General features: G+C 49.9%; 1 protein-coding gene across 1 annotated transcript; it reads right to left on the bottom strand.

The window, feature by feature from the left end:
* Positions 1-11,048: 11,048 nt before the first annotated feature.
* Positions 11,049-11,891, bottom strand: LOC115936044 (uncharacterized). The gene is given in 1 exon segment (XM_031015554.3): positions 11,049-11,891. A coding segment is annotated over 1 exon segment (843 nt).
* Positions 11,892-12,177: the final 286 nt, after the last annotated feature.

Below are 12,177 nucleotides of genomic sequence, written 5' to 3'. Positions count from 1 at the left end.
GGCCTGGATCACCCTGGGAGGTGGTGAGGGTGTCATGGTAGGCGTGTGGTGAAAGTTATCTTGTTTTTGACAGACTTGTTTAACCAGGGGATGAAAGACATTCTGTGCAGAGATCAGGGACGTGCCACTGCAGTCCAGCAGTAGTTCAGTGGAATGTAAAACCCTCACCGAGCTTCACCTCGAGACAGAGGATGTCAAAGCCCAGGAGTGCCTGCTGCCCTGGATGGGTCCAGCTTGTGATCTGGAGTTACAGAAGGTGACTTGAGGCTCTTGAAGAAAAGCTGGAGGGAACTGTTTCTTATTCTCAAAGCCAGATTCTGTGTCTCGAATGGAAACTCATGATCATTGGTGGAGAGCATGGGAGGCTGAAAGAAACATCATCATCTCCAGACAAGAGGCACAGTCCTGAGGCAAGGAAAACGGACACAGTGATTCCCTGAGTTTTTGGACATGGATCCTCAAGCAGCTGATAACCCAGATGGAGCGTGATTGGGGGCATTTGCCCTCTGACCTCCAGGCGTGCACGCAGCCTCCTCTGTCACTCCCCTCCCTTTATACCCTACCTCAACTACCAGCCTTTCCTCTGCCCTCTTCCCCTCCATTCCCAGAGCCTATGTTTCCAGTGAACTCAAATGTGGAGTTCATGGGAAGGAGACATCCTCTTCTGTCCCCTTCTCCAGGAAGCCTGGGTGAACTCCTGAGCCAGCTTCCATGAAGGGCTGCTTTCCTCCTTATCCCCACTCAGGGGCTGGAGCCCCCACCCAGAAAATGGGAAAGAGTTGCTTTCTGGCTTCTCATTGAGCCACCACATGACCCTGCCAGTCCAAATGCCCAATTACCACCAGGCCGTACATAATTTCTCAAATTTTCCCAAATGTATTTTTGAATTATTTATGAAGGGGCTTCAAAAAGTTCATGGAAAATGTGTATTATGAAAAAACTGTGCATGGACTTCAAATTTTTTTTACACCAAAATAAACTCACACTAACTTGTTATAATATTTCTGAATAGGGTCTAGTTTGAGGCACTGAGAAGGATCAGAGATTGGCTTGATAAGAGCACCTACCAGAGCAACATGAATTCTGTGAAAATTGAAGTAAAAACAAACATTAAATTCATGGTGAAGCTTGGGTGGAAGAATGGTGAAGTCATGGATGCTTTACCAAAAGTTTATGGGGACAACATCCCCCCCCCAAAAAAATCAGCAGTTCACAAATGGAAAACACATTTTAAGAAAGGAAGAGATTTGAGACCAGCCTGGCCAACATGGTGAAACCTCATCTCTTCTAAAAATACAACAATTAGCTGGGTGTGGTGGCATGCACCTGTAATCCCAGCAACTTGGGAGGCTGAGGTAGGAGAATCACTTGAACCCGTGAAGCAGAGGTTGCAGTGAGCTGAGATCATGTCACTGCACTCCAGTCTGGGTGACAGAGCAAGACTCCATCTCAAAAAAAAAAAAAAAAACAAGATTATGTGGAAGATGAAGTCCACAGCGGTAGACCATCCATATCAATTTGTAAGGAAAAATATTCATCTTCTTCATGCCATAATTGAAGAGGACCAATCATGAACAGCAGAAAAAGACCCAACACCATGGACAGATCAACTGCAGACAGGAGGGGAGATTTGATGAAAATTTTAAACAAGTGGGATTAAGATCCTGAAGCATTTCTTCAAAGAATTGTAACAGGAGATGGAACTTGGCTTTCCCAGTACAATGCTGAAGACAAAGCACAATCAGAGCAATGGCTACCAAGAAGCAGAGGTGACCTAGTCACAGCAAAAGCAGACAGGTGAAGAGCAAAGGTCAGGGCAACAATTTTCAGTGATGCTCAAGGCATTTTGCTTGTTGTCTTTCTGGAAGGCCAAAGAACAGTGACATATGCTTATTACGAGTGTTTCGAGAGAATCACAGCTTTAGGAGAAAAATGCCCAAGAAAGCTCCACCAGAGAGTTCTCTATCATGACAGTGATCCTGCTCATTCCTCTCATCAAACAAGATCAATTTTGCGAGTTTCAATGGGAAATCACTAGGTATCCACCTTACAGTCCTGATTTGGCTCCTTATGACTTCTTTTTGTTTCCTAATCTTAAGAAATTATTTAAAGGAGACCAGCTTTTCTCCATTTAATAATGTAAAAAAGACTGCCTTGACATGGTTAAATTCCCAGGATCCTCAGTTCTTTGGAGATGGACAAAATGGACGATAACATCACTTACAAAAGTGTCTTGACCTTGATAGAACTTGAGAGAAATAAAGTTTATATTTTTTATTCTTGTCTTTTAATTTCATTTTCCCACAAACTTTTAAAAGTCCTTTGTATTTGTTTTTAATTTAAAAGCCTCTTTTATATGTGCTTTACTTTTCCTCAAATGATACATCAATAGTATTATACATATATGAATAAAATTTGGTAAATAATGGTTATTTAAATTATTCTCATTATAAGTTCTAGAAAACAGAAGGAGTTAATTTTAATTTTATGATGTAGTCCATTATTTCCAAAACTATGCTATTATCTGGGAGCATTTCGACCACCAGAAACATTTGAAATATCAGAACACTTCCTCTCTGCCAATGCTTCTGTGTTGCTCAGTGATAAGACAACAGTGGAGGCTAGTTGTCAGTCTCCATAAATGTAAAAGAATGGCTTGACTGTGCTGACATTCTAAAGGGTAGGTGGCTCCTGGTCTGGGCCCAGCAGGGCTGCTGCCCCCTGGCTGTAAGGGTCCTGGCCAGAGCTGGACTGAGCTTAGCTGTTCAAGGCAATGAGAGGTCGGTACAGGCTGGGATTCCTCCTCACCAGCGCATCTGGCTTACTGGGCCCTCAGATTCTTCATCTGGGGTAAAAAGACTGCCCCAGTGTCATCACCATCTGTACAATGCGTGTGCTAAAGGCCTCAGGGCAGCCTGGGCAAAGCGCTGGGGTGTCTGCAGCTTGAGGACTAGGGGTTGGGATGCCGTGCTGAGCCAGGATCAAGCATGCCCAGGGATAGATATGCACACCTTATAGGTAAAAACCAAGGCTGGAGCCTCAGGGTGATATAGTGAGCAGTCCTAGGACCTGAGGTTCAGACCAGGTCCACCTTGCAGTGTGAAAGGCCAAGTGAGCCTGACCAGGCTGGGCCTGGTCCGTAACTGTGGTCATTGTGGACCGAACACACTCTGGCATCTTCAGGGAAACCTGAACAGAGATTCTGGGGTCAGGGGGAACAAGGTTTGAAGCAGGCCCTAGAATCTTCAGGCCATGCGACCTCTGAAAAGCTGTGGAACCTCACTGAGCCCCAGTTTCCCTAGCTGTTACAAGGGAATGAAGATGGACTCTGCCTTGCAGTGAGCTTGGGAGGGATATGGTAGACAGAAAGGGTCTAGCTAGTGCCTAGGACCTAGCAAGTGCTCAGCAATGGATAGTGCTTCACATCAGCCTTCTCCAGGGGCACAGAACTGAGCTGGCCTCTGTGGACAAATGAGGATGAGACAGTTAGAACAGCCCTGAAGAAAGATGAAGACTGTTCCTGTCAGACCAGGCCACTGGGAAGCAGGGGAAGTACGGGAGAATTCATGCAGATACAGCCTTGGAGACACAGAGAATTAAAATTATGGCTCCCGTCCTATCTTGGCACCTGATACAAAGCAGCTCTCCGTGAATGAGGAATGAATGAACAGGGAGAGTGATGTGTGACATTTATTTGCCCATCCTTCAATTGGCTGCAGTTTTTAATTCAGCCAGTAGAGGGCAGAGGTGGCTCGCTCATTCCCTGTGGACAGAGAAGGGGGTTCCAGGGAGTTCTGTGTGTTCCCATGGGGGATAATAAGCCTCAGGGCTCAGGGACCCCCATCCCTCACCATGGCTCAGGGCTCAGGGACCCCCATCCCTCACCAGGAGGCCGTTCAGAGCCCCCGAGAGATCAAGACTCTCCCCAGCTTTCCATCTCTCTGAACAGGGCAGGCCAGTTGAGACAGACACTCCTCTGTCAGTCTGACCAGGTTTCCGGGGGCCTTGGTGTGCCTGCGCCCCATCTTGTCTCAGGGACTGCTTGCCTTTCTCCTTTGTTCGGGGCGGGGGGACCTTTTTTGTTTTTTTTTGAAACAGAGTTTCGCTCTGTTGCCCAGGCTGGAGTTCAGTGACGCAATCTCGGTTCACTGCAACCTCCACCTCCCGGGTTCAAGCAATTCTCCTGTCTCAGCCTCCAAGTAGCTGGGATTAAAGGCACCCCCCGCCACCTTGCCTGGCTAATTTTTGTATTTTTAGTGGAGATGGGGGTTTCGCCATGTTGTCCAGGCTGATTTCGAACTCCTGACTTCAGGTGATCCGCCCGCCTCGGCCTCCCAAAGTGCTGGGATTACAGGCATGAGCCACTGCGCCCAGCCTTTTGGGGAGTACTTTTCTTAGGGGGAAAGGATAATACACATGAGTGCTTATCCCATGCCGTTCCTGCAACCAGTGTCTGTCAGCTGGGAGCTAGCTGTTTATGCCTGTTTTACAGACGTAAGAACTGAGGCCCATTGCAGGGTCACCGTTATCAATAAGGAGCAGAGCCTAGTTAAGCATGGAGTGAAATTTGGTGTGAATATGCATTCTTTGTATTTCCCCTGCCCCTTGGCTTGGATGCTAATGGCTGGTTACCTTGAAGAAGGAAGGAAAAGGGTGGCTGGCTCTTCTGCCGGTGGTAGAGAGAGGGATGGCTGGCATCAGGCTCCACTGACCCAGAAACAGTTTTTTGGGGGGCCAAAATGCTCCTCTTTTTGGGAGACGGTTGTGGGATTGGATGCCAACCTTTGCATGGCACCTTGAAGAGCCTTTCTGCTTGAGGACACTAGCCCATGTCCCCCCTGTGGCAGAGACTCCCAGGGCGCTGTACACCTCCCAGGGCGCTGTAATGCTCTGTTTAAGACTGACCTGTCTACCTTGACTACAGTGGACCTGTAGGTGGGTGCAGGCCTCATGACAGATGCAGCAAAGCCACATCAAAGTGTAGATCGGCTCTCTGCTGACCTCTTGCTTCCTTCCAGCTCAGTGGTGGGTTTCTGCGTTAGTGCACTGCTCCCTTCTCTGGTTCATTTTTTTTTTTTTTTTTTTGAGATGGAGTCTTGCTCTGTCACCCAAGCTGGAATGCAGTGACGCAATCTCGGCTCACTGCAACCTCCGCCTCCTGGATTCAAGTGATTCTCCTGCCTCAGCCTCCTGAGTAGCTGAGATTACAGGCACACGCTACCAGGCCCAGCTAATTTTTGTATTTTTAGTAGAGACAGGATTTTGCCATGTTGGCCAGGCTGGTCTTGAACCCCTGACCTCAGGTGATCCACCTGCCTCAGCCTCCCAGAATGCTAGGATTATAGGTGTGAGCCACCACGCCTGGCCCCCAGGTTCATATTTATCCCTAACATGTGTCCTTGAGTAGCTGTGTGCTACTGGGCCCTATAGGGAAGAGCCAGCTGGCCCTGTCCTATCTTCCACAGGTCATATGAGCTGAGGCTCTTAATCCTCCTCCTTCTACACTCCTGTTGTTCCTAGGACCAGGATGGATGCCGATATGGATTTCATACACATTCCTTGTTTGTCCTGTGGATGTTTGCAGGGCCATGGGCAGACAGAGCCAGGGCAGTGGGCACAGCCCCAGGAAGAGTGATGCTGGGTTACCTGGATGAGGCTTTGTGGTGGGAGCAGACATGGCTAGTGGCCAGTGTCTCCGCTGTGGTCACTTGCCATAGTTGCACTCCAGCAGGCCCAAAGGTCCTTTGTGAAGGTCCCTCCAGGCCTGGCTTCTGTCTTATGGCCTTGAGTAGTGTGGGGTCCACAGCACAGTCCACGACCCTTGGGAATATCCATCCAAAGGGTATATGTATAACACAAAAGATGGCAGCAATAAGCCCAAATATTTCTGTTATCCTTCTCAATGTGAACTAGTTAAACTCACAAATTAGAAGTAGAAACGGGGTTTCACCATGTTAGCCAGGCTGGTATCAAACTCCTGACCTCAGGTAATCCACCTGCCTCGGCCTCTCCAAGTGCTGGGATTAAAGGTGTGAGTCACTGTGCCCAGCCAATTTTATTCTTTTAGTTTTCAGATGTTTGGCCAGGTGTCTGAGCACCCTGCATTGAGATGCTTCCTTTGTCCCATTCTCTATTTCTGTATGGATTTCTGTCTACATCTGGACTTGCTCTTCTATTATATTTATCTGTCTGTCCATACATACACATTTACTACACTGTTTTAATAAATGAAACTTCATAACTGAATTGCCTTTAATAAATGGTACCAGCTCCAATACCAATTATAGCAGAAAACATGGTCCCCTGTATTAGGTATTTGAGAGCAAGACAGATGATCTGGGTGCTCGAGCTGAGAGAATTTCTTTCCCTATGCCAGGCCACCTTTTTACTCTTAGAGGCAGGTACCCCATTTTATAGATACAGAAAGTGAGGTGAGGTCAAGGAAGGTCAGTTCCCAACTGTGCCAGCTCTGAATTTTGTAGGGTTTAGGAGCACCCAACCTCATATGCATATTTGTGGATGAGAAAACTGGTTCTGGGTGGAGATAGAGACATGTGGAGAAGACAGATGTGGTGATGCATTATCACTCAACCACTCACTCATTCATCACTTCACCCCAGCACAGACTGACCGTGTGCTAAGGCCAAGCCCTGCACTGGGGCAGAGAAGGGGCTGCTCCGTCCCCTGGGATCTCACGGTGGGCTGGAGGGAAAGGTGAGGAAGCACTGAGGGACAGGAGGATGTGACTGTGGTAGGAATAGAGGGAGGAACGGGGCTGTGGGCACCCACAGTGGGGCCTCATGGTCTTAGCCTGGGCCCCCCTTCCAATGCTGAAAGTAGGGCAGGTGCCCAGGACTTTGCAGCAGGAGGACTATTTCGAAAAGTGAATTCAGGGAGCAGAGTGAGGGTCTGGGAAAGTAACAGAGGAGAAAAAAGCTAAGGGTATACTGTAGAGATGACCACATTGAAGGCAACTGAGGCTTAACCCAGTGATCTCTAGGACAGCGTCTAGAAAGTGCATCACGGCCAGGCGCGGTGGCTCATGCCTGTAATTCCAGCACCTTGGGAGGCTGAGGCAGGCAGATCACCCGAGGTCAGGAGTCTGAGACCAATATGGTGAAACCCCGTCTCTACTAAAAATAGAAAAATTATCTGGGCGTGGTATCGGGTGCCTATAATCCCAGCTACTCGGGAGGCTGAGGTGGGAGAATTGCTTGAACCCAGGAGGCGGAGGGGGCAGTGAGCCGAGATCACACCACTGCACTCCACCCTGGGTGACAGAGCGAGACACTGTCTTAAGAAAAGAAAAGAAAGAAAGAAAAAGAAAGAAGGAAAGAAAGTGCATCAGACTGTGCATGTCTCTCTCTCAGTGAAAAAGGGAGAAGCATTTAACTCCATGTTCCTGTCTCCATTGGTTGAGGGCTGTCCTGTGGGAACAGGGCAGGAATCCAGCCGGGGTGTGTGGATCTGATGACAGCCAGCATGCGTGGACTGTTTGCCAGAGCTGTGGCTGGAATCTGGAGACAGGTGAGAACAGATGAGGCTGGACAAAGGGGTCTTAGCCTGGTTCCCAGGTATGGGACTTGACGGCCACCTAGCTGGCCAGGATGGGAAATGCAGCAGGGACCAGGGCAGCGAGGGAGGCTGCTGGGGTCCCCACCCCACAGAGGAGGCAAACCTGAAACAGGGCAGCCCTTTCCCCTGGAAGTCCCTGCTTCAGGGACAGACCCGGAGGCTCCACACAGCAACCCAGCCACAAGGGAGGCCTGCGTGTCCCCATGTGATGGGCTTTCATGGCGCTGGGCCCCAAGGAGGTCATAGCCTTGGAGTGCAAGAACTCCCCTGGCTCCTGAGTCCCAGGACTACCTGCCTTTGCCGTCCCCTCACCCAGGCCATCTTCCCCCCTCCACCTCCTGCAGGCTCACCGCTTTGTTCCCTGCTTTCTCTTTCTCTGCTTCTCTCTGCCTCCCTCTTTGTCCTTCCTTTCTCTCTGTGACCCTGTCCTCAACAACTCTTTCCCTTCCTCTATTGTGCTGTTTCTCTGTGATTCTCTCCAGCCTCCTCTCCCTGTCTCAGTCCTCTCCATCTCTCTTGTTTCTTCTGTCTTCATTCCTCTCTTCTCTTGTCTTTTTTTCTCTGCCTTTCCCTCCGTGTGTGGATCACTGGCCAGCTCTCTGGACATCTCCCTCCCTCCAGCTCCCTTGGTTCTCACTGTGGGTCCTTCTGTCTTTATCTCTTCCAGCTTTCCTTTTCTCCCCCTGGGCCCAAATCAACTTCTCTCCATGACTCCATCCTCCCATCTCCATCTCTCTCTCTCCCCTCACCCTCCACCTTCTCTCTCTCTCCCTTCTCTCTTTCTCTCACTGTTTCAACCCCTCTCTCTCTATCCTCCTTGTCTTTCTCCTTCTCTCTGTCCTTCCCCTCCCTCTCTCATCCCTTCTCTCTCATCTTCTCTCTGCCTGTCTCATCCTCTGACTGAACTCACCCCTGCGTTCTCTACTCCTCTCCAGTCCTGCTCAGTGAGCCTCTCACCACCGACCTCTGCCTATCACACAATTTAAAAATTACAGGAAGAAGGTGGGGGGCACAGGACTTATGGAGAAATGTCTACACCCAGCTCAGCTTCCCTTAGAGCCGCCTGGAGTTGGTGCTACCGGGGGCAGCTGGCTCAGTGGGGCATGGGCTCTGACAAACCCTGAGTCTCTGCGAGGCTCCTCACAGGCTCCACAGCCGCTGCTGGGCCTTTCTATTCCCTGTCAGAATTTGGCCACCTCATGGGGATGTATTCCTGTCTATCTGCTCACAAGGCACCACTGGCAGTCACTAGGAACACAGTGACTCTTTCTAGAATGAATGAGCACAACCTCCACCCATGACTGGATACAGGATATTCCCCCACCCCAGAAGCCCCCCTCGGACCCTTCCCAGTCAACACTACCCCAAGGGTAACCCTGCTTCTGTGTCCAGCAAGGCAGTATCTGCCTGAGTTTGAATAGTGTATGAGGAGTCACACCTGGTATACCCTGGGGTGTGAACTGGTCCTCCAGGAAGCGGACACCCAGAAAGATAGGACTGCAAATGTTTATTAAGGGAAACACTATGGAAATGAGAGAGAGAGGAGGAAGCACAGGACATGGAGCATCAAATATGGTAGAGACTTTTCCAAGATATCATGGCCCAGGAGACTCTTCAAATTTCAAAATTATCCTGTAAGGTAAAAAGATTTTGGTTTATTTCCAGGTGACCTTCTTTTGCCCAATATACATTGTGGCTTCAATGAAATATCTGTGCCCCTGCTGAATACTTCTGTCTGTGGCCATATCTGTGTCTGTATGTCATGGAGAATAATTATCCACAGATGGCAGATACAAATCTCAGAGTTTAACTGTGTATGCATTTTTAGGATCTCTTCATCTCGTAAGGATCTGAATTCTAATCTTGGAGACAGGGGCTTTCCCTTATCTTTTGAAAGAGAAACTGGAAATCCCAGAGCCTAAGCTGTTAAACCCTAAGGTTTATTAAGTGAACTTCAATGAACACCTTTTGCTGATCTTCCGAGTGGAAATATTTTCATTTAACCAGCGGGAGGGGTGAGGCTCTACCATCTACCAGGTATTTTGCAAGATGCTTTCCTTATGAGCTTGGTCTCTCTGTCCTCACCACAACCTCATAATCACATCATTCCCAGCTCATTTTTGAGAAAGCTGGGGCTCTGAGCTCTACTGAGAGTTGGTGTCTGGGCTTAGGCAGCAAAGACACAGGGAAGGGGAAGCATTTTGCATGCCAAGGTTGGGAGATGCAAAGCTGAGAGTCGTGGGTGGGAAGGAGAGGGTGCTGGGAATCAGAGGAGGTCACAGCAGCTCAGGATTGGCCTTGAGTTTCCGGCCAGAGTCGGCCTCATTCTGAAGGCCAAGGCCGCAGCTCCACTGAACCAGACCCATCCTCATTGTTAGTCTCCTTAGGCCATGAAAACTCAGGGAGACAGGTTCCCCTGACAGAACCAAGTTAAAATTTTCAGACCTCTAGGCATTCATTCACCCCGATCTAGAGCCTTCACGCACCCAGGGAAAGAATCATCTTCCTACCGATAATGGACTAAAGGCTGTAGGGAAACAAGGAAGTGCTGGGGTGGTCATTCCCTGTGCACACTGTGCTATCTGAGCTCCCACGGCGGCTCTGTGTGGCCCTCACGCAGCCTCCACGCTCCTGCTCACGCTGCTTGCCTGGCTAGGAGCAGCCTTCCAGCTCTACCTGAGTTCAACAACCCCCCATGTCACACCTCCCCGCTTCAGCTTTCTCTTCCACAGCCTCCTGTTTACTCCCAGGAGATTCTGTCTCCTCCTTCTATACCCTGTGTCCCTTCACTTGTGCTTCCATTGGCATGGTCAGAAGTTCTGTGCCCTTCAGTGTGGGTCTCTCTGCTGCAGCACACAGGATGACCTGCCAGTCAGGGATGGGTCTCATCCCTCACAGAGCTGGCCATATGGCCCAGGTTCCACACAAGCCTGCAAAACTTGTATTTCTAGCTTCTATAAATAACCTCTGGCTGGGCACAGTGGCTCACACTTGTAATCTCAGCACTTTGGGAGGCCAAAGTGGGCAGATGGCATGGCTCCAGGAGTTTGAGGCCAGCCTGAGCAACATGGTGAAACATGGTCTCTACAAAAAGTTAAAAAATAAAAATAGCCAAGCATGGTGTTGCACACCTGTAGTCCCAGCTACTCTGGAGGCTGAGGTGGAAGGATCACCTGAGCCCTGGAGACGGAGGTTGCAGTGAGCCAGGAGTGCACCCCTGCACCCCAGCCTTGGTGACAGAGCAAGACTCTGCCCCCACCCCTTAAAATGAAAAAAAACTCTTTCCTCATCTACAGAAGATACCTTCTGCCAAGGTCATGATGAGGAAATAATGCAACTGACTTGTACTCTCAGAAACTTGAGCAAAGTGACCACATCCTCAGCCAGTGCAAAGCCCTGCAGTACAATCTGTAACATTTCTATTCATTCAGAAAGGGAAAGATGAATCCATTTTGCAACTCAGTTCATACTGTTCAGATAAACATACCAAGTAGTACATGTGGAGGTGGTGGTCGAGGTCCTACAGGCAACAATGGGTAGGGGAGCTGGTTGAGGTCCTGGAGGAGTTCAGATAGCAGAGGCCAGCCAAGTGGAGGAGGTGGCAGATGTACTAGAGGAGACCCTGGTGGAGGAAGTGGCTGAAGTCCCAGAGGCCACAAATGGAGATTATTGAAGTAACCGAGGAGATTCATGTGAAGGTGGTTATTGAGGGGCCAGACGCCACCCAGCTAGAAGGGGTGGCTGAGGATCCAGAGGTTACTAAGTGGAGATGTAGTCGGAGGTCCCAGAGGCCTCACAGAACAAAAAGGTAAATGATGTCCTAGAGGAAGGCAGCTATAAAAGATGGATGAGGTCCTGGAGGGAAGACACATGCTGGACGTGGATGAGGTCTGGGAGGACCAAGAGCTGTAGGAGGTGGATGAGGTCCCGGAAGACAGACACATGTAGCATGTTGATGAGGTCCCAGAAGACTTACAGCTCCAGGAGGTGGATGAGGTCCCAGAGGACCAACAGCTGCAGGAGGTGGATGAGGTCCCAGAAGACCTACAGCTGCAGGGCATGGATGAAGTCCCAGAGGACCAACAGCTGCAGGAGGTGAATGAGGTCCCGGAAGACCACCAGCTGCAGGAGGTGGATGAGGTCCCGGAGGACCAACAGCTGCAGGAGGTGGATGAGGTCCCGGAGGACCAACAGCTTCGGGAGGTGGATGAGGTCCCGGAGGACCGACACCTGCAGGAGGTGAATGAGGTCCCGGAGGACTGACAGCTGCAGGAGGTGGATGAGGTCAGATGCATGCCGCGGGTCAATGAGGTCATGGAGGACCAACAGGTGCAGCAGGTGATTGAGGTCCTGGAGGATTGACAGCCGCAGGTGGTGGATGAGGTCCGGAAAGACAGGCAGCTGCAGTAGGTGGATGAGGTCCTGGAGGACTGACAGCTGCAGGAGCTGGATAAGGCCCCAGAGAACAATTGAGTGGAGGAGGTGGTTGAGTTTTCAGGGGACTCTCTAGTGCAGGAGGTGGCTGAGTTCCCAGAGGACAGTCGAGTGGAGGTGGTTGAATTCCCAGAGGACTCTCCAGTGGAGGAGTTTGTTGAGGTCCCA

The sequence above is a fragment of the Gorilla gorilla genome, chromosome 8, assembly GCF_029281585.2.
Source record: "Gorilla gorilla gorilla isolate KB3781 chromosome 8, NHGRI_mGorGor1-v2.1_pri, whole genome shotgun sequence".
NCBI lineage: Eukaryota > Metazoa > Chordata > Mammalia > Primates > Hominidae > Gorilla > Gorilla gorilla.
This window is presented reverse-complemented; position numbering and strand designations above follow the sequence as displayed.